General features: G+C 36.0%; 1 protein-coding gene across 2 annotated transcripts in view; it reads left to right on the top strand.

Moving 5' to 3' along the window:
* Nucleotides 1-375: 375 nt before the first annotated feature.
* Nucleotides 376-21454, top strand: part of FEZ2 (fasciculation and elongation protein zeta 2) — a 32277-nt gene continuing 11198 nt past the window's right edge. The window contains exons 1-7 of one of the 2 annotated variants that reach the window (XM_062572087.1): nt 376-652; nt 2276-2384; nt 5627-5743; nt 7584-7728; nt 10923-11191; nt 13469-13549; nt 19353-19428. In XM_062572087.1, coding sequence (XP_062428071.1) covers nt 420-652; nt 2276-2384; nt 5627-5743; nt 7584-7728; nt 10923-11191; nt 13469-13549; nt 19353-19428 — 1030 coding nt within the window. In that variant the 5' untranslated portion in view covers nt 376-419. The remainder of the gene's footprint in view (nt 653-2275; nt 2385-5626; nt 5744-7583; nt 7729-10922; nt 11192-13468; nt 13550-19352; nt 19429-21454) is intronic. The other variant, XM_062572089.1, reaches the window with a different exon arrangement.

The raw sequence follows: 21454 nt of genomic DNA, 5'->3' as shown, positions 1-21454 counted from the left end.
GTCCTTACAAAAGCACGGCAGCGTCCTTTGAAATGCGTGTCTCCAAGGCGTCTTAGTCGCGGCAGCGGCACCCCCGGGAGCTGGCAGCTGCCCCGGAGGCGGCTCTGCACCACCACGGGGCGGGCTCTGCGGCAGCGCGCCCCAGCACACGCGAGGTGCGAAGGCGCGGTCTGCGCGGCCTAACCGCTGCTCGGTGCCCGGGCTGGACCGGTTACCCCCGGCGCCGGCGCCGGTCCCGCCCAGGCCCGCGCGGCGGCCGTTGGGCAGCGGCCGTTGGGCAGGCGGCCGCCGTCGCGCGCCCCGCCCCGCCCCGCCCCGCCCCGCCGCGCCGCGCCGCGGGAGGGGCCGGGAGCTCGCGCCGCCGAGCGCCGCCGCCGGGGGCGCGCAGCCCGCTGACTCCAGCGGCGGCGGCGGCAGCGATGGCGGCGGCGGCCTCGCAGCGAGACCCGGGGGACTGGCAAGACTTCTCGGGCTTCCAGCCCGCCGTGGGGAGCGGCTCTGAGGCGGCCCGCGACAAGGGCGGCTGGGGAGGGGGCGATTTGGCCGCTAAGTTGTCCCTCTGCTTTGAGCCCCCGCAGGCCCGCGGCGGCGGCGGCGAGAGCCGCGTCGCGCTGCGGCCCCTCACGGAGCAGAGCGCTCTGCAGGACGACGAGTGAGTGCGGGCCGGGGCCGGGGGCAGCCGGGGGGTGCGGGGGGCGAGCTGGGTCTGCGGGCGGCCGCAGCGCTGGCTGTCCGAGAGCGTCGCCTCCAGGCCCGGGCCTCCGCGGCGGCGCCTCTCCCAGCGCCGGGGTCGCTCCTCCCGTAGGGCTGCGGGGGTTGAGGTCTCTTCCCTGCCTTGGGCCCGCACCTGGGAGCCTGGCAGCGGGGGCTCGGGCACCCCGGTCCAGCCGGAACCGGCAAGGGTTGGCCGAGACGCTGGCGCTAGTTTGAGCCTTTTGGGTTTTATTCCTGTAACTGTTAAAAAAAAAAAAAAAAAAAAAAAAGTGCACATTTCCGTGTCTCTTCCCTTTTGCCCTTTTGGGTTGGGAACGGTAACTATTTCTGTTCTGAAGCCGAAAATGACTGAACATAATACGTATTTAGCTTTTTGTAAAATGGTACATCTCACCATTTGGAATTATATGCGGAAAGGAGTTTAGATGCAGAAGAGAATCTCAGAGAAAATTGCACTGTAATATTTATTTACTGAGTAACAGAGTCTTTCTGAGATACACTGTTTTTCTGGGGTTTATTTTTAACATTGTTTTATAGCTGCAAATCTATCAGTTTATCTTGTTTAAGAATACTATAGCATTTTTTTTAACCTTGACATAACTAGATTATATATCTTATTCCAAGAAAATAATTTAGGAAAAGCACCACACTCTGCAAAAGATTAGGTATCTATGGTATAAAGAATGAGATAAGTAGAGAGGACTGTGATTTAGACTGATTGTGCAGTGCTAGATCTCTGCCTGCTCTTCTGAATCTGCCTGAGCCATTCCTCTGACCTCCCTTCAGCCCCTCTGAGCAACCACTCCAAACATGCATCAACTGTTAGCTGACTTGAGGCAACCTGCTAATAGGGCTGCTCTACTTCAAAATCTGAGCTGATATTTCAGAATAATGCTGTATATGCAAGCCCAGAGTTTGCTGTACAGTATGAACATGGTTAAGATCAACTGTAAACAAAAGTGGAGGGCTGAGCTGAGCAAGAGCGCTCCTGGATGAAATGAAATTCTTCTGAATCTGAATATAACTTGTGCCTGTTTGTTATTCTGAGGTAAATGGGGAGGAAAAAAAAACTTTTATAAGTTAAAAAAAGCTGTAAAAACTAAGGTTTGACTTGGAAATTGCTACTCAGCCTCTGCTAATTCCTGATTTTAAGATGCAAAAGGCAAGGAAAATTGCAACACTGGGAAAAGAGTTTCTGTCTTGGGTTGAACTTCATTAGAGAAAGGGCTCATCCACTTCCAAAAGAGATTTTGAGCATGGTTACATAATTTACATTGAGGATGTCTTTTTATTTCACTGCTGTGCATAAATTTTGCATTTAAACAGAAAAATACATACTGCTTTTGAAAAACAATTTTTTCTTTGACTTCAGGATATTAAAATATTAATTAAAATTATTAAAATATTGTCAGTAACTTGTAGATGAATATTTAGGGAGCAAAAATTGTTGTTGATAGAACATTAGAATTATCATTAAAAATATATTAACTGCTGATCAGTTGCTATTCATTTTAAGTCTGCCTTTTTTTTTTTCTTTTTCCCCCTTTATTCCTCTCTGCAGGATTTGGAATGCTTTGACTGATAATTATGGTAATGTAATGCCAGTTGACTGGAAATCTTCACACACCAGAGCTTTGCACTTGCCAACACTGAATCTTTCAGAAAAAGGGGTAAGTTCTAACTGTCAAAAATACCATGTTGGGGCTTCTTTTATGCTAAGCAGGGAAATAAAGCAATTTGTATTGGTATAGAATACTGTTGGTTTTAAATGGCTTAAAATATTTTTAGTGCTTGGCATTAGGCATAAGCATGAGAGGGTTTATAAACATTTAACAACCATTGATACGTATTTGCTTTTCTTCAGCCTGAAATAATACAGAGTTAGTTTTAGAGGACTGAATAGACCAATGTTTGGTAGAGCAGAACATGACAGACAGAATTGTGAAAGCGTTTTGCATAAAAACTTTCTCCTGTCCTTTCATGCTTAAGTATTCTGGGGTGACAAGAAAGAGCAGGGAATATGCTTACTTAATAAATCCAGTGTGGACTTTTTCTGTGATGACTTCATTTTACAGTCAGATAGGAGATCCAGGAGGCAGTAAAGTACAACAGTTCTTTTTTTCTTATTTAACAAGCAAAGTAGTTGTCTGGAGAACAGACAGAGGATGAAAGGTTGCACAGAGGTTTAAATAAATGGTTGTTCTCTGATCTTCTGTAAAGTGAATTAAAACATATACCAAGAAAAGCTAGGAGGAATTCTAATATCCAAAGTCTTCTGAGCAAATGGCTTGTTTCTTTTAAACATACAGAAGTTTGGTTGTATTATAAAAATGTGTGCATATGTGAAACTTAAGAATAAATGTATGCTTTGACTTTCGGCATCCATTAAGTAATCCACAGCTACTTTTTTACTATGACAGAAACAAAGATTGTTCTGGTGAAAAGGATACCTGAGAAAAAAAATTTTTCTTCTGAAGGAGATGGTGGCAATCTGGAACTCTTTCTCTATTTGAGTTTTTTTTCTCTTCAATTTGACTTGTATTTATTCTAACTTTTTTTAATTGAGTGCGTGTTCGTATTTTGTAAGTGGATTTAGAGTAATTCAATCCTTACATTAAAGTAAAAAGTTACAACTCTCTTGTACCCTTGTCCTATGACTGAAAAGACGAAACAGAAGACCGATGGATTTTTTGATAGAGAACTAGATTCTGTAATTGTGTGATATCATATTGAAAATATATTTAAATCAATACGTTTTTTTAAAGTTGCTTACAGACAGCTATGAATGAACTGCATAAAAATGTGGTGTTACTGGATTAGAAAGAATCTGAGGTATGTTGCCAGCAGAGGAAAATCAATTAACGGATTAAACATACCTCAAGTTTCTTCAGCTTTCACTCCACCTGGTGTGCCTTTTGATGTGTAAAGCCTGTCTTTTTGGGAGCATTCAACACATTTTTTTTTTCTACTTCTCTGCTTCAGCAGTGTTTCTGGATATGTGACAGCACATATGGTCCAGCTAGTAGCTTTATTTAGCTTTCTCTGCAATGAATGCTGACAGCTAAGCAACAATTTCTTGATGCATTTGAAACTAATAATGCATCATTGGACTTAAGCTTGAAATATTTTTCTTTCCTTTTTTTTTTTTTTTTTTTTGAATGGAAAAAATGCAAAGTTAATGAGATTGATTAATCTTTGTTGCTTCACATTACAGATCTGTGAATACTTTTATGTGGCTCTGACACTGAAAGAATTAGTTGAGTGGAAGTGTTTGACAATGGTACAGTGAATGGGATTGTGCAATTTTTTTGTCTATCATATTTATTGTTAGGTTTATTTTACCAGGCCATTCCCTGAGTTGATCTATTAAGCAGATTCAAACACCCAAACTGCCAGCATAATGAGTAGGCATGGAGTGTGGGTGGAAGGCTAGGTGATTCTTTTAGCATCAGGTTTATCTTGGGCTGTTTTAGGTAATTTATTAGCATAAGTTATCAGAATATGTTCTGATAGTCTCTCAGAATGTTATTCCCTGTGGAGGTAGGAAGGGAAGCTGACCTCTTTCTAGATAAGCTGTTATCCTCACTTACTGTCTCATAGATGTTGACATAATCTTGTATAAATGGAAAATCATTCAAAGACTGCAGACATTAAGAACTGTAAAAATTATATCTGCATGGTAGGTGAACGAGTATTTTTCATGGAGTTCACTCACTGCTTGGTTATTGACATTCAGATTCTGGAAAAAGGTGCACATCTGACTTCTTCCTTATATCTGAAGAAATACAAATTGTATGGATTTCCTTAAATGTGGTCTATGATAGACTAGCTATCCAGGAATTTCAGTAGCATCTCCAAAATGAATCTGAAAACTATCCAAATTTCCAAGGAAACTGGGAAGATTGGAAGAATTATACAAAGAAAAAAAAATGATACAGTAAGACGTTGGCCTTTATATGGCTAGTTTAAAAGTTTGTAAATTAGTCCCAAAGATTAGTTGAACAATTGAACTCAATATGTCAACAGGTGGGGGACGGGGGCTTTTGAAGGTTGGAGGGCATGGGCCTTCTTTGTGGGTGTGGGGTTTTTTTTGTTTTTTTTGGTTTTTTGTTTTTTTGTTTTGTTTTTTGTATTTTGTTTTTAAGACTAACATTTGTATTACCAGATGAATTTAGCTTTTCTGTGTTGGTTTGGCTGAAATCTGATAACAGACAAAGTGCAAAAAAGGTGAACAGTAAATGAACTGGAGTATATCAGTGTGTGAGAATAAAATAGACTAACTAATAAAGGAGAGGACTTAATTTTTTTGGTTTATTCAGTGAATTCAAGACTTAAGTTCTGTAGGTACATCTTTGTATTTGAAGGAAAAATGTAATTTTATGGGGAAGAGTGTTGCACTTTTTTAAGCTAGATCTTTAACAAAGTTTTCACTTGTTTATAATTGGAGCAGATACCTATTATGTTTTAAAAATAATTTTTCATGTTCTTCATAATGCAAAGAAATAATAATATAAAAACTAGTAAAATAAGATTTATGTAATATTAATACTATTTATATTTATGTATAATATTTATGTAATATTCTATGTAGGCTTCCACTCCGCACTGATTGATCTGTATGTGTCTTTATTTAAGACAGTAGTCTGATTTAAATATCTATATTGTATTGACTACCTTCTCAGCAGATATGTTTATCATTGTGTACATGGTTTTCGTATTCTGTGGGGTTTTAGTAACAGATATCTTAACTCTCTGTAGTTACAGTTTTGATTTCAGTTGTTAAGGTACTCAGCTTTCGGGTACTTCACAGCAGAGATCATTTGATTCTGTTATTATGGGCAAGGAACTTGTTTCTTTCTTAAAAACTTAATATCAGTTCCTCTTCTGTTTTATTTATATGCATACTTCCTAGGTAAATGACAACTTGAATCTTGACCTGTCAGATGATGAAGAGCTGAGGGAACAGTTGGATATGCATTCTATCATAGTTTCCTGCATCAACGATGAACCACTGTTCACAGCAGAACAGGTAAAGTGTTCAGCAGGAGTGTTACAGTATTTCCTTTTAGTCTGTAACTGTTTTTTGTTGTTCTGCCTTGCTGTTTACAAATCTTTACAATACTTAAGCTTCTCTCTCTTTAAAAAAAAAAAAAAAAAAAAAACATTTAACAACGGATGTTATACTACTGCATCGTTCACATCTTTGATTTTGAAAATAGTGTTCCAGTGCTTCAGATAAGGTTGATAGTCAGGGTCTTTGAAATCTTATTACATCAGTTCTCCACTTCAATTTTTTTTGGTTGTTTCTTACTATGAATTAGATGGAAATACTACTAGGTTAAATATGCATGTTAAGTAGCAAAAATATTTTCTGAATGTTAGTATTACTGTAGAGTTTGGGGTTTCAGACATGACAGCATAGACATTTAACTCTTGCATCTTCATAAGTCTTTGTGGTTAGTGACAAGTCCTTGGAAATTTTGCCTAATATTAGAGCAGATCAACAGTTCTGCTGTTAAGCTTTGAAGTTATTTGGTTTCTAAAAACTTCTGTTATAAAGCCTTGGATTTACTTAAGTTCTCTTTAAGTTGCTCTACTGACTAAAACTAATGGCTGAGATCCTGCTTTAGTGAGCAAATGCAGGAGTGTATTTTTTTTGTTGTTATTTGAATGGTTATTTGTGAACTCTGAGCATGTATATTGAGATTACAAGAGACAGGATAGCTTGAACTGCCGCAGCTCTCTTTGACTGCAAGATGGATCTTGGCAATATCTGCAGCCTTTAAAGCTGCAAAAGGAGATCTGTTATTTATTCAGCTGTTCAATTAAAAGCTTAGCCTGTGGAAATATGATCATCTCTGTAATGAAAAATAAACCCTTACACATTTCTGTTCTATAGATTTCTATTCTCATAGTTCTTAGCTAGCTCACATCTTAGGCCAAGAGATGAGTATCAGCTTCAGCTTTCAGCAGATCAGTTCATAACTTTCCTTCATGTGAGCACAGTAGAATTTCAAGTTATTCAGGCCTTGTTTTGTCTATCATTGTAATCTTGTCTGTAAGCATTTGTAGATAATTTCATAATAATGATAAAATAGTTATGAGATGATGATAAGCTAGTAAAGATCTGAGTGAACAAATACAATTTACAATACAGTATAGCAACAAAAAAAGTGGGCAGTGGGAGTCTGATTGCTCTGGAAGATATGAGTACTGCTTTTATTAATCACATCGTGGGAATCTTGCATTCTGGTCTAGGTGCCTGATTAACTGGAGGATGTTGCCAAATTGGAGGAGATGCAGAGAAAAATAGTCAAAAAAGACTTTAAAGACCTGAGAACACAGAATTCCATTTCTCCTAAGTGTCTTTGGGTGACTTTCTGTAATATCATTTTTGTTCTTTATGTAGTGAAGTATCTGTAAAAGTATCTATAGAAAGACAAATTCTGCTTAGAGAAGTGTAGTGATATTAAAAAATTGTTTTTTAAATTGACTTTGCTTTTCTATTTTGCCTTCTATTGAATATTCAAGAAAGGTATTCAAGCTTATTCTTTAGATGTCTTGAGCAGAGCCATATGTACCTTCATATGGAAATAATTGCAGTTTCAACACGTTGCTTCCTTTGAGATCGTCAATTTATTGTAACGGGATAGGCTCATTTTCAGAGAATGAGGGGAAAAAGGAAGAGAAGAAATGTCAATGTTTATGTTGAACTTCCCGAATCCAGTCTCAGCATTAGTTCCACCCTGCAGCATCTGCACTAATTGAAAGAAAGTGAACTGAAGCTCTCAACAGAATCACTTAAAGTTGCAGAATGATTTTGCTCTTGCAGGGAGGGTTTCATAATTTTGTTTGTTTGTTTTTTTAAGGTGATTGAAGAAATAGAGGAGATGATGCAAGAATCACCAGATCCAGAAGACGATGAAACACCCACTCAGTCAGATCGGCTCTCTATCCTTTCCCAGGAAATTCAGACACTCAAGAGATCCAGTACGAACAACAGTTATGAAGAAAGTAAGTGGTATTTCTTTAATATTTTGTTCTTATGCTTATTAAAAATAGTTTCATAGGTACATTTCCGTGTACCTAATTTGTAACAAGTCTTACTTACAAAATACCTGCATTCAAAAGTATTTTCAAAGTACCTTGAAAGATAAGCTATAATTAAAGCATAAATAGAAAACATGCCTGTGTTAACTGATACATCTTAGAATAAAAATAAAACTTTAGCATATTTGCTTTGATTTTAAATTCTATAAAGTTTGATTCACTGGAATGGAATCTCTTCATAGATAATGGGATATGTCATTTATTAAACTAATTTATTTATATGTTGTACACTAACTATGAGACACTTCTTGAGGGCAGTATGGTAATTGTGCTTAGGGAGATCAGTTAAAGCTCTTGGAAAGCTATGTAGTAGATGAAGAAAATGTTTTTTTTCTTTGAGGTTTTCAGTCACTGCAACTTGTCTTGATACACAGTGACAGAAATAAGGAAACTATTGCTTTTTCTATTTAAACACCTTGACCATTTCTCTCTCCTCCCCTTCCATACCTCGTCAAAAAGCTTAAAACATTAAAACAAAAAAACAAACAAACAAAAAAAAAACTTTGCATCTTCTAGCCTATGGAGAAACATATATTTTTTTCTTATACAAAAGGAAAAGAGAATTTACATTTATTGTTTAATGATAATATGCTGAATTATATTTTAAAGAAACCTGTAGCTAGCTAACCTGTGGCACAAAGTATCTGCCATCAGACCCTCCTACTCTGGTCCATCTTAGAGAGTTTGATGCTTTCTTTGCTGTAGTCTGGCCCAGCAGTAAGTTCTACAGATAGTACAGAAGACTGGCTGACCTTCTGTGACATGGCCTAGAGTTTCTGCTACATTTCAGATTTATGGAGATTCTATTTTCATGTTTGGTCTCTTAGCTGTCTCAAAATAAACATTTCAGGAATGTGAAAGCAAAGCGTAGCTTGTTCCAGAGGATCTCCTGCTTTTCTGACGGTTCCATATGGCCTTAGGTTTTGAGCTAATCAAGCTTGCTTTCTATTTCATTTCGTATTTATTTTTCTTTGCCTTGGGAGTTCATCTTTGTTACATTCTTCATGCCTGAAAGTTCAGTTTTGACCAACTGATGCCTTGAGTTACATTGTCAGATAGTCTACTTCACCATTTGTTCGGTATCTGTTTTCACATGTTTCAGGTCACTGTTTTATGGAGAGTTTTTGCACAAAGCTTACTCTGGCTTTTGTAGGACAAGTCAGAGCTGTTAATCTTTAGGATAGAGAGCAGGAAATCAAAGGAAAAAAAAAAAAAGAAGGAAAAGACTTGTATTAAAACATTCCAGAAATGAAAACAGTCATAATTCTGGTTCCACAGATGAGGTGCCTAAAGTATAATCCATATAGTCTTCTGCATTTGAATCACTCTGTCCTTATTTGCTGCATCAGGTGAGTAGTTTCTGGGTTGCCCTTTTATAGGTTATGACTGTACCAACATGTTTGTCATAAACAAGTGAGGATTACAATGGTGTATTCTGCCTCTCTGTTTTTTGAACAATTGTTTTTTAGGCTGTCCAGCTGGTTCTTAAGTGCTGGGACTCCCTGATGCTCTCTCTTTCTTTCAAACAGTCAAACAAGAGTAATGCTATTTATACATGCTAAAAGCAAAGAGAAATGTCCTGCCTGCTGAATGCATTTTACATTTACTCACGTTAATTTTGACCACAGAGTATGCTGAGTTTTGCAGACTATAAGACCTATTCTGCTATGTGAACCCACAGAGCACCAGATAATCTTATAATTGAACTTATCTTTCTCTGTTCCCTGCTCCCCCCCCCCCCCCGCTTTTGTGTTTGAGTTAACATTGCTCTTTGCTAGTCCTGGCCATCAGAGTTGAATTTGCAAAAAGTTACTGCTGTGGTGAGACCTACCATGGTATGCAATGGCTGTGACACAGCCAAGATGCTGTGTTACAAGCAGAAGCTGCAACCCACATGCTGCATGTTTAGAATAGTTTAAGCAACAGTTCAGCAGCAGACAGTTCAAAGTGTTTGAAACTTAGAGCCTTAAGGATCTTGTATTGTTACATTGTTGTAACACAGTTTAAGGTGTGAACTACTCTGAAGGTAGTTGTGGCTCCTTTCCAGAGAACTACCTTAACAAGTTTCACTGCTTCTCCTTTAGTGAGTGAGTGAAAAGGAGCTTTCTCCAACAGCTTTCCCTGCTGTAATTTAAGATATAAAATCATGTTCCATCCATTACCTTTTGATGCTTCTGAGAGCTATACTTTATAATAGTTATATAGTCCATTTCTCAAATGCCAATGAAAAAAATACTCTTTAGCACACCTAGACAAGCTATGTCACACTTAATTGAAGTGAGTTCTAGAATAGAAAGTAGCCTCAAAGAACTTTCTCACTTTTAACCCAAGCAAGCCTCAGCACATTCTTCTTGATCATAATTTCACTGTTTGCATTACATAATGATAGTACCTTTAAAATGCAAACCAGGACAGTTTGTTTTGTTTTTGACTCTCATTTTACAGGCCTTAGGTGTAGCTTTGACCATGTCAGCTGCTTTTGACCTAGGCCCTCATTTCAGGTGATACAAGGCCATGCTTTTGGTTACAGTCTTAAGACACAAAAAAATGGGAGATTTTCTCTACTAAATACATCTGAAAAGCTTATTATAAACGCTTGATACAAGCTTTTATTAATGTGCATGTACACCTTACCAGTATCCCTAAGAAGATTCCTTTACATGTAGAATATATGTAGTTTCTATATTATCACACGTTAAACATTCAAGGATTCCAGACATGTCACAGTATTGACTGTTTTGTCAGAAAATATAGGGATCTTTTATTTTGAAAGTGAGTTTAGGTGGAAAGTAATAGTTAAGAGTTGTCAGTATTGTAAGGTGACTGTTTACCTCAACTTCCTTAAGTATAACATGCTCTTAATATTTGCAGATCTTCTCAGACTTCTCAGAAACAAGCAAAAAGTTTAACAATCTCCTGGTTGTTAATCTAGTTTCCTTCATGATGAGTTTGTTCCTTTAGGAGAATTGTTTTATGTTATATGGTTTTAGAATTAAATTTTTGTTTTGAAAAATTACAGAACTCTTTTTCTTGTAATTCCTACAAGTATTCTCATGCTTAAAATCCTGACATCTTGCTTTTATATGAACTATTTATAGGAGTAAAGAGGTTGTCTGTTGCTGAGTTAAATGAACTGCTAGAAGAAATTGAGACTGCCATTAAGGATTATTCTGAGGAACTAGTACAGCAGTTGGCGTTACGAGATGAGTTGGAGTTTGAGAAGGAAGTGAAAAACAGCTTCATTTCTGTCCTCATTGAAGTACAAAATAAACAGAGAGAGCACAAAGAAACAGCGAAGAAGAAAAAAAAAATGAAAAATGGTAGTCCTCAAAATGGCAAACAGGAAAGAGGTCATATACCTGGAACGGTAAGACTATCGTTAGAATTATATATACATTCAAAATAGTTTTTGTTTTTCCCTATAGGAAAGTAATACTCCTAGATTATACGAACATACTGTTAAATCTTCTTCCATGTCTTCATTTACTGTCAAGGCTCATGCTCTTTCTGTGGAGATTTTGTTTTTTCAGAAGTTCGTATAACATTTTATTCTTCTCATATTTCAAAAAGAAATTTTGTTGTTTGCAGTTTAGGCTGGAATCAGCATGTTCTTCTGAAAATGTCTTTGGTTGCACTGCCGTGTAAGCTCTATTATAAGACAAAGCAAGCTCATTTGTCTGTTTGGTTTTACTGTGAGAATTGTACTGTGTTTACTAGTATTAGTCTTGCAGGGAATTCATTTTGGTGATATAACTGTATAGATAATGATTAATCATATTGATTTTGTGTAGAGAGATGTAAATGTCTTGCCCTGGATCTCTTGAAAGCTGTGGCAAACTTGTTACTACTCTTACTGAGAGATAGGAGTGAGGTTGAGGTGTAATGCAAATGTACTGGAAGATGATTTGGTTTATTCTTTAGAGAACATTAGCAACAAAAGGAAAAAAGTCCTTTAGACCAAGTTTGAATGATAGGAGATAGAGAATGAAATAAATTAGACCATTATTTTCTTGATGAAATTTTTTCCCTTGTCTGTCCAGTGTAATTTTCAGTGAGATGTTACTTTTTTTGAGGTCAAGATTCACAACAAGTGGCACATCCTTATGACTTCTGAAAATGATAGAATTTTACATGTCTGTGATAGGATGCAGAAAATATAATCAGTTTATTGGAGGTCTTGGCAAAGTCCCAGAAAGAATGCTTCAGTTTAACTTTAGAAGATGATCTTTCAAAACATAAGGGATAAACATTTTCTAAAGAAACTTTAGTTCTTTGGACTCTTTGTCTAAACTTAGGAGAATTAAATAACTGTGATGTAACCCAAATGTAGTTCTGATCTTGTCTGTCTTTTCTGAAAGACAGGTCCTGATAGAAAACAGGACTGACTTCCTGGCTGGTCTTGGACCAATTGATTTCTTGTTTGTGACTTGTGAAAACGGAATAATAATGTGGACCTGCTTTATTAACCATTATGTAAGGATCTAGGCATTGTTTACTAAAATTAAAGAAATCATCTTGATAAATTTGTATCTGCACAAGGAATTGTGCTCATTTTTATCATTCTCCCACCTAAGAACTCAAACACTGTGGTCGTCATAGCTTAATGCGTTATGATTGAGTGATCTCAAAACATTAGATCACTGCACATGCAAAATCAATTTTGTTATAGATAATACATTTGAAGTTTAATAGAATTAGATGTTGTAATTTGTTTTCCTTGCTACAGGCTGTGGGTAAATCACTTTTGCATACTTGCAAAAACTGTTTTTACTGTTTCACAAGGTCACGTTGGGGAACTGTGTTCACATTCTGTGTTCAAAAAAGCTGAATACTGTATTTCAGCACACTTTATTCCTTCTCCCTAAAAATAAGTACAATGAGATAAGTGTGCTGAGGTGTATATGTCAATAACTTGACAGCTTCTTTTTATATTCTTGTCAGCTGCTGATTTTTATATCTTGTGCAAAACCTTAGAATGATTTGGATCTGTTTTATACTTGTTTTCTCCACCAAGCAAAAATGATTACAAAGTGCAAAAGAAAAAAAGTAGATGAATTCTGTATTAATATCTCAAGCTCCATTAAAATATATGTAATCCAAGTGAAGAAAAGAACTAATTTTGAGTGCTTTATCATGGTATGAAAGACTTGGGGAATACAGTTTATAGCTAGCTGTTGCCTCTGTTGCAGAGGAGGAAGCATGAAAACAAAATTCTTCAAAGTGGTAGAGGTGAGAATGACTGTTTCTAAACAATGTTTCTGATAGGTGCTTAAAATCTGAAAAACTAATGTCAGTAGTATCTCTGAAAGTATATTAGTCAAACACTAACCTTAGTGGTCTTTTGTAAACTTTGGAAAATCTTATTTCATATATTAAGAGCCTCAGAGCATTTTTAAAGCACAAATCAAATTGAATAGTAAGATAAAAATTCGGGGTCTTCACATGAAGATTTTGTTTGTTTAAGTCTTGACATAAAAACACAATTTTTAGTTGATTTTATAAACAAACAGAAATGTGCTGCAATACCTCTTACACCTTGCTTTTGTCATTCATCTTTTATAGTCTTGATAAGTGCTTGTTGATAGTTTTCTGAACTTTTCTCTGTCCCTTTTTTTTCTCTCTGCCATGTTTTCACTACTTTTAGCGCTTCAGCATGGAAGGGATCTCAAATGTCATACAGAATGGCCTCCGCCACACGTTTGGAAACTCAGGTGGAGAGAAACAGGTGCTGGGCTACCCTCTCTCTTTTCCTCATTCTTTGCCTGCACTGTCGGTAGGAGCTGAGATCTTGAAAACTGACAGATATAGCATGTATAGGTCAAAGGTAAATGCTAAACCAGGAAAAAAAAATGAATAAATATGCTGACATATGTAATCTTTCCCTGCCCCAAGACTGCAGTCAGCCTATAGTCTTTCTTTCTCTCAACAGTTTGAGACAAGCATGACTTGATATCCTGATGCACTGAAATAATAGCATTTATTTCCTACCCAAGAATGAAAGTCAGGTATAATGCATGCTTAAAGTACATTGCATACGTATAAATATTTCTTACCCAAAATAAGGATATATATCAGATTATATTTTTCATTTCAACCTTCAACATTGAGGACTTGAGTAATGTCTGCTATGGAAAACAGAGCTTGGTTGTTTTTTGGGTTGGTTTGTTAGTTTGTTTGTTTTTTCTTCCTTCTAATATTCAGAGTCGGTATTTCTAAAAGAGTAGCATCTACAAACATGCATGAACTCTGTATCTTTTTGCCTTTGAAAACTACTTGTTAAAAGCAGCCAGTTAAAAGTATACAGTGGAGTTTGATAGTATATAATACATTAGCTAAAGGTAAGTTTGTATCTTTTTCTGACTAAATGTTGAAATATACAGCACAGGACCCAACTTTAGTGGATATATCTGTAGATGTTGTATGTACTGAAGTAACATGATTTTAGTTATTTGGAAGTAATATTTGTTTATTTCAGAGCTGTAATATGTATTTTATTAATTGCATTCTTTATTGTGGTAAAGTGCTAATGTTTATACTGTGTTTTTAGTATGTGTGCTAAAAATCTTTGATACTTAATGTTTAAATATTCAAGAAGTTGGACTGTTGCAAAAGGGCTATTTTACGTGCTTCACTGGTAGTAGAAAATACCTCATTACATTTTATTGAAATTGATTTTTAGTCATACTGTCCTATTTCCAGTAAAGAGCAAGCAGTTTGTCCCAGGACATTATTTTCTTTTTATCAGTCCTGCAGTTCCTGAGGCAGACTGCTTTCTGGCTTTCTAATGTAGCATGTTTTATAGTTTAGGGTAGCTATATTAAAAAACCTTCTGAAAAGAGATACAATACAGAATACACTATGCCAATATCAAGTAGTCATCATAATCATAGTAGTAGTCAAACACAGAATAGGAATGCATTAATTTTTTTTTTCTTGGCAATCTGACCATTTAGGGCAAGAGGGAACTGTTGTTTTAATGCAAAGTGCTTGAAATGTAAGTTTGAGTAACTAGGTAAAATGCACAGTAGCACTTCTGTTCCTTATGCCCAGAAAGATATTTAAGCCTTCATTCCCTTTAATGAGTAATGGGTATAGCTGACTTGACATGAAGACAAACTTGCCAGAATTTCCTGTACTGCAAGTGTGGAGGCAAATAGCTACAGTAATGCTGCTGTTTTCTTGAATGAATCTTCAAGTCAGGCAACCAGATGATACTTCTGTATCATTGATTGCAATGTCACTGTGCCTGAATGGCAGATATGCTGAGATATTCTGACATGGTGGCATTTCAATGATACCTTATCATGTTCAGCTATCACTTTAATAGTATGAATTGTATTTATTTTATACAAATCTGCTCTGAAAGAGACTGTATAGAGAGGAGCTTGCACTGACTTTGGATATCTTCAAAGAGACAAGTTTTGCATCAGTATCTAGAAAACAGGAAAAGGTGTTTGTGTTTGATGCATTGATATCTTGATGTTTGAAAGATAGTAGCATTGTAGTTTACATAATTGTCAGAGTAGCAGCTTAGGTTTGTTTTCTATTGAAGTCCATTGAGGCTACAAACTGCCTAGTAGTTCTAAAGGTTGTAACTGATTAGGCCTTTACCTGGGAGAAGGCTGGAGTGTCCTGCTAAAGGGTTCAGGAGATGAATGACTCTCCTTGAGTCACTCCTAAATCAGGAGGTTATAAATCCGGGGATAGTCCTGTTTCTCAAACAAGGTTAATATAGAGAATATTTATCACTCTACAAATCTCAGTTCTGATTGAGTTTTAGCTGTACTGTTTTGTTTCCGTTTTCCTCTTCCATCTTTATATTGTGATAATATATGACAGTCATTTACCTATATCTGTAGTGTTTTTTAAGCATCGTATTATCTGAAAGTGAACGTACTCAGCTGTGCTAGTCCTTATTTTTGGTTCCCAAGCAACTTCTGTATACATATCTTTGTACAAATACCCCCTCACAACTTCCTAGCCATGATGAGGATAATCCTTTTATTAACATTATCATTGATTTAGTTCCAGTCAGTTTTTCAACTAATGTGCTAATATTCTTTTTAATGATGATTGTACTGTTTACGTAATATACCTGGTACTATCTTTGTTAGCTGGCTTAAGGCTTTTTTGCCTTCCTCGATCTTACAGCCAAGCAAGTATTTAACAGGAGCTTGACATGAAAAACAGGCAAGTAAGGTAGGAAAGAATATCATCAGCTGTTTCTTGACTTAGTCCTGGAAAACTAGATTTTTATGGGATTTGTGTGAAGTCTATTGGTGAAAGCTTTTTTTTTGGTTTTGTTTATTTGGGTTTTTTGGGACACATTACTAAACCATGGCCCTACTTTTAAAAGTTAGGTGCTGTTCTCTTACTGCAGGAAGTTACAAAGTCAAAACAGTATGATTAGATGCTCAATGACAGTTGAACATCTTAATTTTGTTTAGTACTGCATTTAAAATATTTATTTGAGGGTTATTCTGGGTTGGTTGTCATTATAAGTTCTTTTTTTTTCTTTTTTCTTTTTTTTTTTTTTTTTTTTTTGCTAGCTGATAAACTATCTGAAGTCATATTAAAAAAAAAATTCAAGGAGATAACTGCCCATACTTGGTTAGTTTTTGCATTTGATGTGCCTTACAAGCCTAGACATTCAAACACAGTCACGTCAGAAACTTTATTCTGTTCGTTCAATTATTTCAGCTCTCTCTTCAGTCATTAATTTTAATGGTATTTAGCACCTTTACTGTTTTGGAGGTAGTACTACTCTAATGGTAAATGCATGTGTTCTAACATTTTAATTTTTTTCTTTGAGACATAAGTGAAAATGACTTGGGATTTTCCGTCATCTTTACTGATGGTGAAGTTTAAAAAATTTCCAATGAAAACTAACAGTTGCACAAAATATAACCCTTTTTCGTCTGATACACAGTTGGTATTACTTGCTTCCAAATGCATTAAAAACTACTGAATTGTTGGGAATTCATTCTATGATTGTATTTCCAGAATAAATTTCAATATAGTCATGTTCATTTCACTTTTCAGGTATATTGTACACTTTTTATTGGTGATTTAAGATTATGGTGGGGGTGCTGCTTATCATATTGCCAAATTTGTTTTAAAATTTTACAGGTAACAGTAGACTTAATACTTGGGCATGTCAGTAAGCTTTAAGACAGACATTTTTTCCTCCCTTTCATAACATTATCCTTTACACAGCTCTTCAGGGAATGAGTTTTAAAGTGTTACTATAGAGCTTTATGATTCTTAGTATCCCTGCAGCAAAGTATTTATGAGAAAAATGAGATGATTTTCGAAACTAAGAGAGGAATTGCTTAATCTTTTTTTTTTCATTATGAAGGAAAGCTGGTGGATTTTAAAAGGGAAAGAAAATAGGGTGTGTGTGTTTGGTGCAGTGAAACATTTCCCAGCAATTTATTGCCTAAGTAAGGAATAGAATGCCAGTTAAATTCTGAAGGCTGGAAATCACAACTTTTTGATATCTGATTTCCAAGTTAGGTTTATTTTTGTCTCTGACGTGCAGATTCAGCCTTACCTAGCTCTTGTTTCAGTTAGTTTAGGGAAGAATATGCATCTGTGTTCTGTGATACATGGTTACATCTCTGGGAAAAGAAACTGAAAATTGCTTCGTGGACAGTTTCCTAAGAAGCATTGCCTCTGCAGTGCCAAGTAGAGGTTAGGAGAAAAAGAAAAAAAAAGCTAAAAGAATAGGAAGGGAATAAAAAGCCACCTATTTTCATAAAGTTTTGGTGAGATATCAGTTCATCCATGCAATAAGTTCCCTTTAAGTTGTAAGTGGCAGAGTCCCTCTGGCTTTTAGATGGAGGATGTGATTGGACATGAGATGCATGATACTCCTTTATATATGGCAGCAGTTAAAAATCATTGTTGGCCTTAATTCTCTTCCTGCAAGGTGAACTATTCACAAGGAGTCTGAGTTGTGCTTGACTCTTGCTGAAGTGCTGCAGATTTGAAGAAGGAGACCTTCTACATAATGTGTTTTGACTGTTGCAGAGAGATTGAACCACATCTCTCTCAACTTGAAGGGGGGGGGGGTATTGTTTCATCATCTGTCTTGTTTTTTTAACCTAGAAGAAAGTTCTTCCGGAATTCTTAAAAATTAATTTCAGGGAGATTTCAGGAAGCTTTTTTGGGGGGGGGGAATTCTAGTGATTTTAGGGCTTTTGAAGTGCTTCTTCAAGAATATGTATTCATATAAGCTGCAAAGTAAAATGTAGCATAAACACGTTTAATAAAAATCTTTATTAAAGTTGCTTCAAGAATTTGTAAAACAATTTTGGTTGCACTCCAGATGTGAAAGTCCTGCAAGACATAAAATTTTTACTTTGATTTTCTTTGGCACAGCTGAGAAGAATGGAATTTTTCAAGTGTAAATGGAACAAAAGTGGAGTTGATTTGAAACAATCTGTCAGCATACTTGACTATTAAAATTGAGAATTTAAATAAAATGCAAATGATCAGCTCTCATGGTTTGATTAGACTTGCCTAGTTCCTTTTGGTTATGGAGTCAGAAGGTTAAAGTTTTCTGTTTTCAGTTTCATCTAATGGTAGAGTAGTCTGATATTCTTTGTACAGAAGAACATAGAACTGCTTCAGAGCTGGTGGTGGGGAATGCTCTTTAATCTGTCAAAATCCTGGGAATGTTTCACATACTTAACAAGATTTAAGCAACCACTGAGAAAACCCCGTATCTGTTTTGAGACTGTTCAAAAACAACGTATGCCAAGTTTGAAGATTTTTCAAATACACACAATATCACAATTGTACAAACCTGAGCAACTTGCCGTATGCACCCGTATGGCCTGTATCTGTTATGCGTCTTATCTTTTAAAAAGCTGAATGTTATCAGAGTTTCACAAGCAATTTCAAAGCAACATAAATAAGAACTATTTCTTGGAAAGAATGTTATTTTAATGTTATTGGAAAGAAGGAATTGGTTTCAGATTTTGACATGGCTACTCACATGTTTTTTTGTTTGGGGATTTTTTTTGAGAGAAAGAGAGAACATGTGGAAATTATTCATCTGTGTTTGGAAGCTGTTTGAGTGGGAAGAGATGGGAAGGTTGTTCTTTCAGCTTGTGTTTCGTAGTATATTTAAAGTACTTCTTATGTTTCCTGGAGGACTTGTGATTGGGTTTTCTTTTTTTAAGGATAGGAGAAGAGAGATTTTTGTCATTGGTTTGCTTAGACTCTGAGGATGAAACACAACAGAGAAGCTTCTTACTGTAGAAAGCTCAAAAAAATTCAATGTGTAACTGTGTGAGTTTTTAAGTGATCTTTACGTGATTTGCCAAGGAACAAAAATTGTCTTCTGTGGAATTAGTTTTGAAATAAGAGAGGTAGAATCTTAATATCTTGTCAAATATGATATTTTGAAAAGCTTTTATTTGTGGCTAACAATTTTAATTGCTACACTTTTGCAAAAGAAAATGTGAGCAGCATAATTTTCATGAAATAAATGTCAAGTAACTCTGTTTTTCGTTTGACAGTATTTAACAACCGTCATTCCTTATGAGAAGAAAAATGGACCCCCATCTGTTGAAGACCTTCAAACATTAACCAAAAGTGAGCATATGAACCACTACTGTTTTCCTTCTTGTACTGCCAACTGTTATTGCTCAAAAACAATGAATCAAACAATGATCTTTCCTGCCTACCCTATGGTATTATCTAAAGTTGCGTGATTTTTTAACCATACATCCTTGCTGATCTTTACTTGTCTTTAGGTTTTTTTTCATTATATATTCTAGCTATTCTTTGAAACTCGGAGGGCTAAAAATTTGTATGTTTTTAAAAAGCAAAGGTTCTCATATTATTTCAACAGGCAGAGTTCAACAGGAATATTATATATCATGAAAGTGGGCAATGCTGTCTCCCTGCAGCCTTATAGTACTTGATATATTCCTATTTGTTTAAATTAACAGTGTTTTGTTGAGGTTAGTATATAGTAATAAGTTCCAAAAAATTAGAATGAGTGTTGGGACACGTACATTTAGCCATCTAATGATTATTCTTGAGTACCTTTAAAATAGTCTGCTTGTCTCTGGTTTGTTGGTTAATAAATTATAGTAATTTGGGAGTATAACCCAAATCTGAGTTTTAACAGTACTTTAAATTCCCCTGTTAAATTAGATTCTTTTAGCATTCATTAGGCTGGATTCTCAAAATTATTTATAAAATCTAAGTCCTCTCTCCATTACTTTAGTTGGCATTAAAATTAAGGTTGCATTTAAAAAATAATTAATTATTAAGGTGATTAAATAGAGCAGATATCTCTGGGATTATAGTATCTCCCTCATTTGAGCTTTATAGGAGAAGGTTAAAGAAATAAATGGTAGAATGCCATTTGACCAGATTTCAGTACAGGGCTTAGGATCAAAAGACTTCTTAAGGCACTTACAGCTGCACAGGTCTGTCATTCTGTAGTTGGTTGAGGGTTGGGGAAAGGTTGTTAGTATATTTTTTTTGAAAAAGAAATTAGGATAAATTCTGAAGTAAATGAAACATTTAAACAGAGAATTTAGATTCCTTATATTTTTTTGCATAAGTTCTCTTAGTTGGTAGTTCATAGTTGCACTGCAACAATATATTTTTTTACATACTCCGCAGAGAAGTTTTGTCTATTATATTTAAATTTCATTTGAAGCTATTGTCAACATTCCATATTAAGCAGAAAAAAGGCAAAAGCATTCTGAAAATGGATTGTGTTGTTTCATTGTTTATTAGCAAAATGACCGGTGCAAGTACACTGTAGAGAGTACTAACCATGTGCCTTCCATGGATTGGTTGAAACTTGATCCTTGGATTCAGTTGCAGACTTTCTGACTCACATTTTGTGCTGTTGTTAGGTAGGCATTAAAGCAGTTTTATTTAAAGCTGTGTCTTATTCCATAGCTATGAACTTTGATATCTTATTTCAGCATAAAGTAAAATGCTTGTTGTATTTGAAGTTCAGATACTCACATGAGGCATTCAGAGTTTATGAAATACTGCTATGTATTATGATTTTATGCTTTTGATTCTTTCAGTCATGTTGATAATATTTCATAAAGAATTGTCAATTATTGTTTATAGAATGACAGACAAGCTTACATGTATCAAGTTGCTTAATGCTGTACTGTCTTATTTAAAAAGAACGGGTTCCATAAACTAGTGATTAAAAATATTTCCTGATGTTTTGTAGTATGCATACCTAGAAGGTGATTCTGTCTCCCTCAAAACATAAAGCAGATATTGTATATGAAATTAAAATCTTCGTGTTAATGACCAGCATGTTCTAGTATCAAACTTGGAATATGCTCATGAGAAGTCTACAGCAGGCAGTTACACCGGATTGGTGGTGTTTGCCAGTAAGCTGTTTAGTGTACTCTGATTAAGAGTGCTTGTCCAAATATACAAGGATTTTTTTGCTCTTCAGTGTAGTTTTTAAAATTAATTCATTGCAAGTTAATATTTGTTGCTGATAACAACTGTTGAAGAAGGCAAATTCATCATTTTGAAATACTCAAAAATTGTGAGTGAGCAAAAGCTTTAAACTGCTTACTTCAAAATAAGAATACTTTCAGGGTACTAAGAAAGTCTTCTTAAGTAA

This window comes from Rhea pennata, chromosome 3 (assembly GCF_028389875.1).
Source record: "Rhea pennata isolate bPtePen1 chromosome 3, bPtePen1.pri, whole genome shotgun sequence".
Lineage (NCBI taxonomy): Eukaryota > Metazoa > Chordata > Aves > Rheiformes > Rheidae > Rhea > Rhea pennata.
The sequence above is the reverse complement of the archived record's forward strand: the minus strand, read 5'-3'. Positions and strand labels throughout refer to the sequence as shown.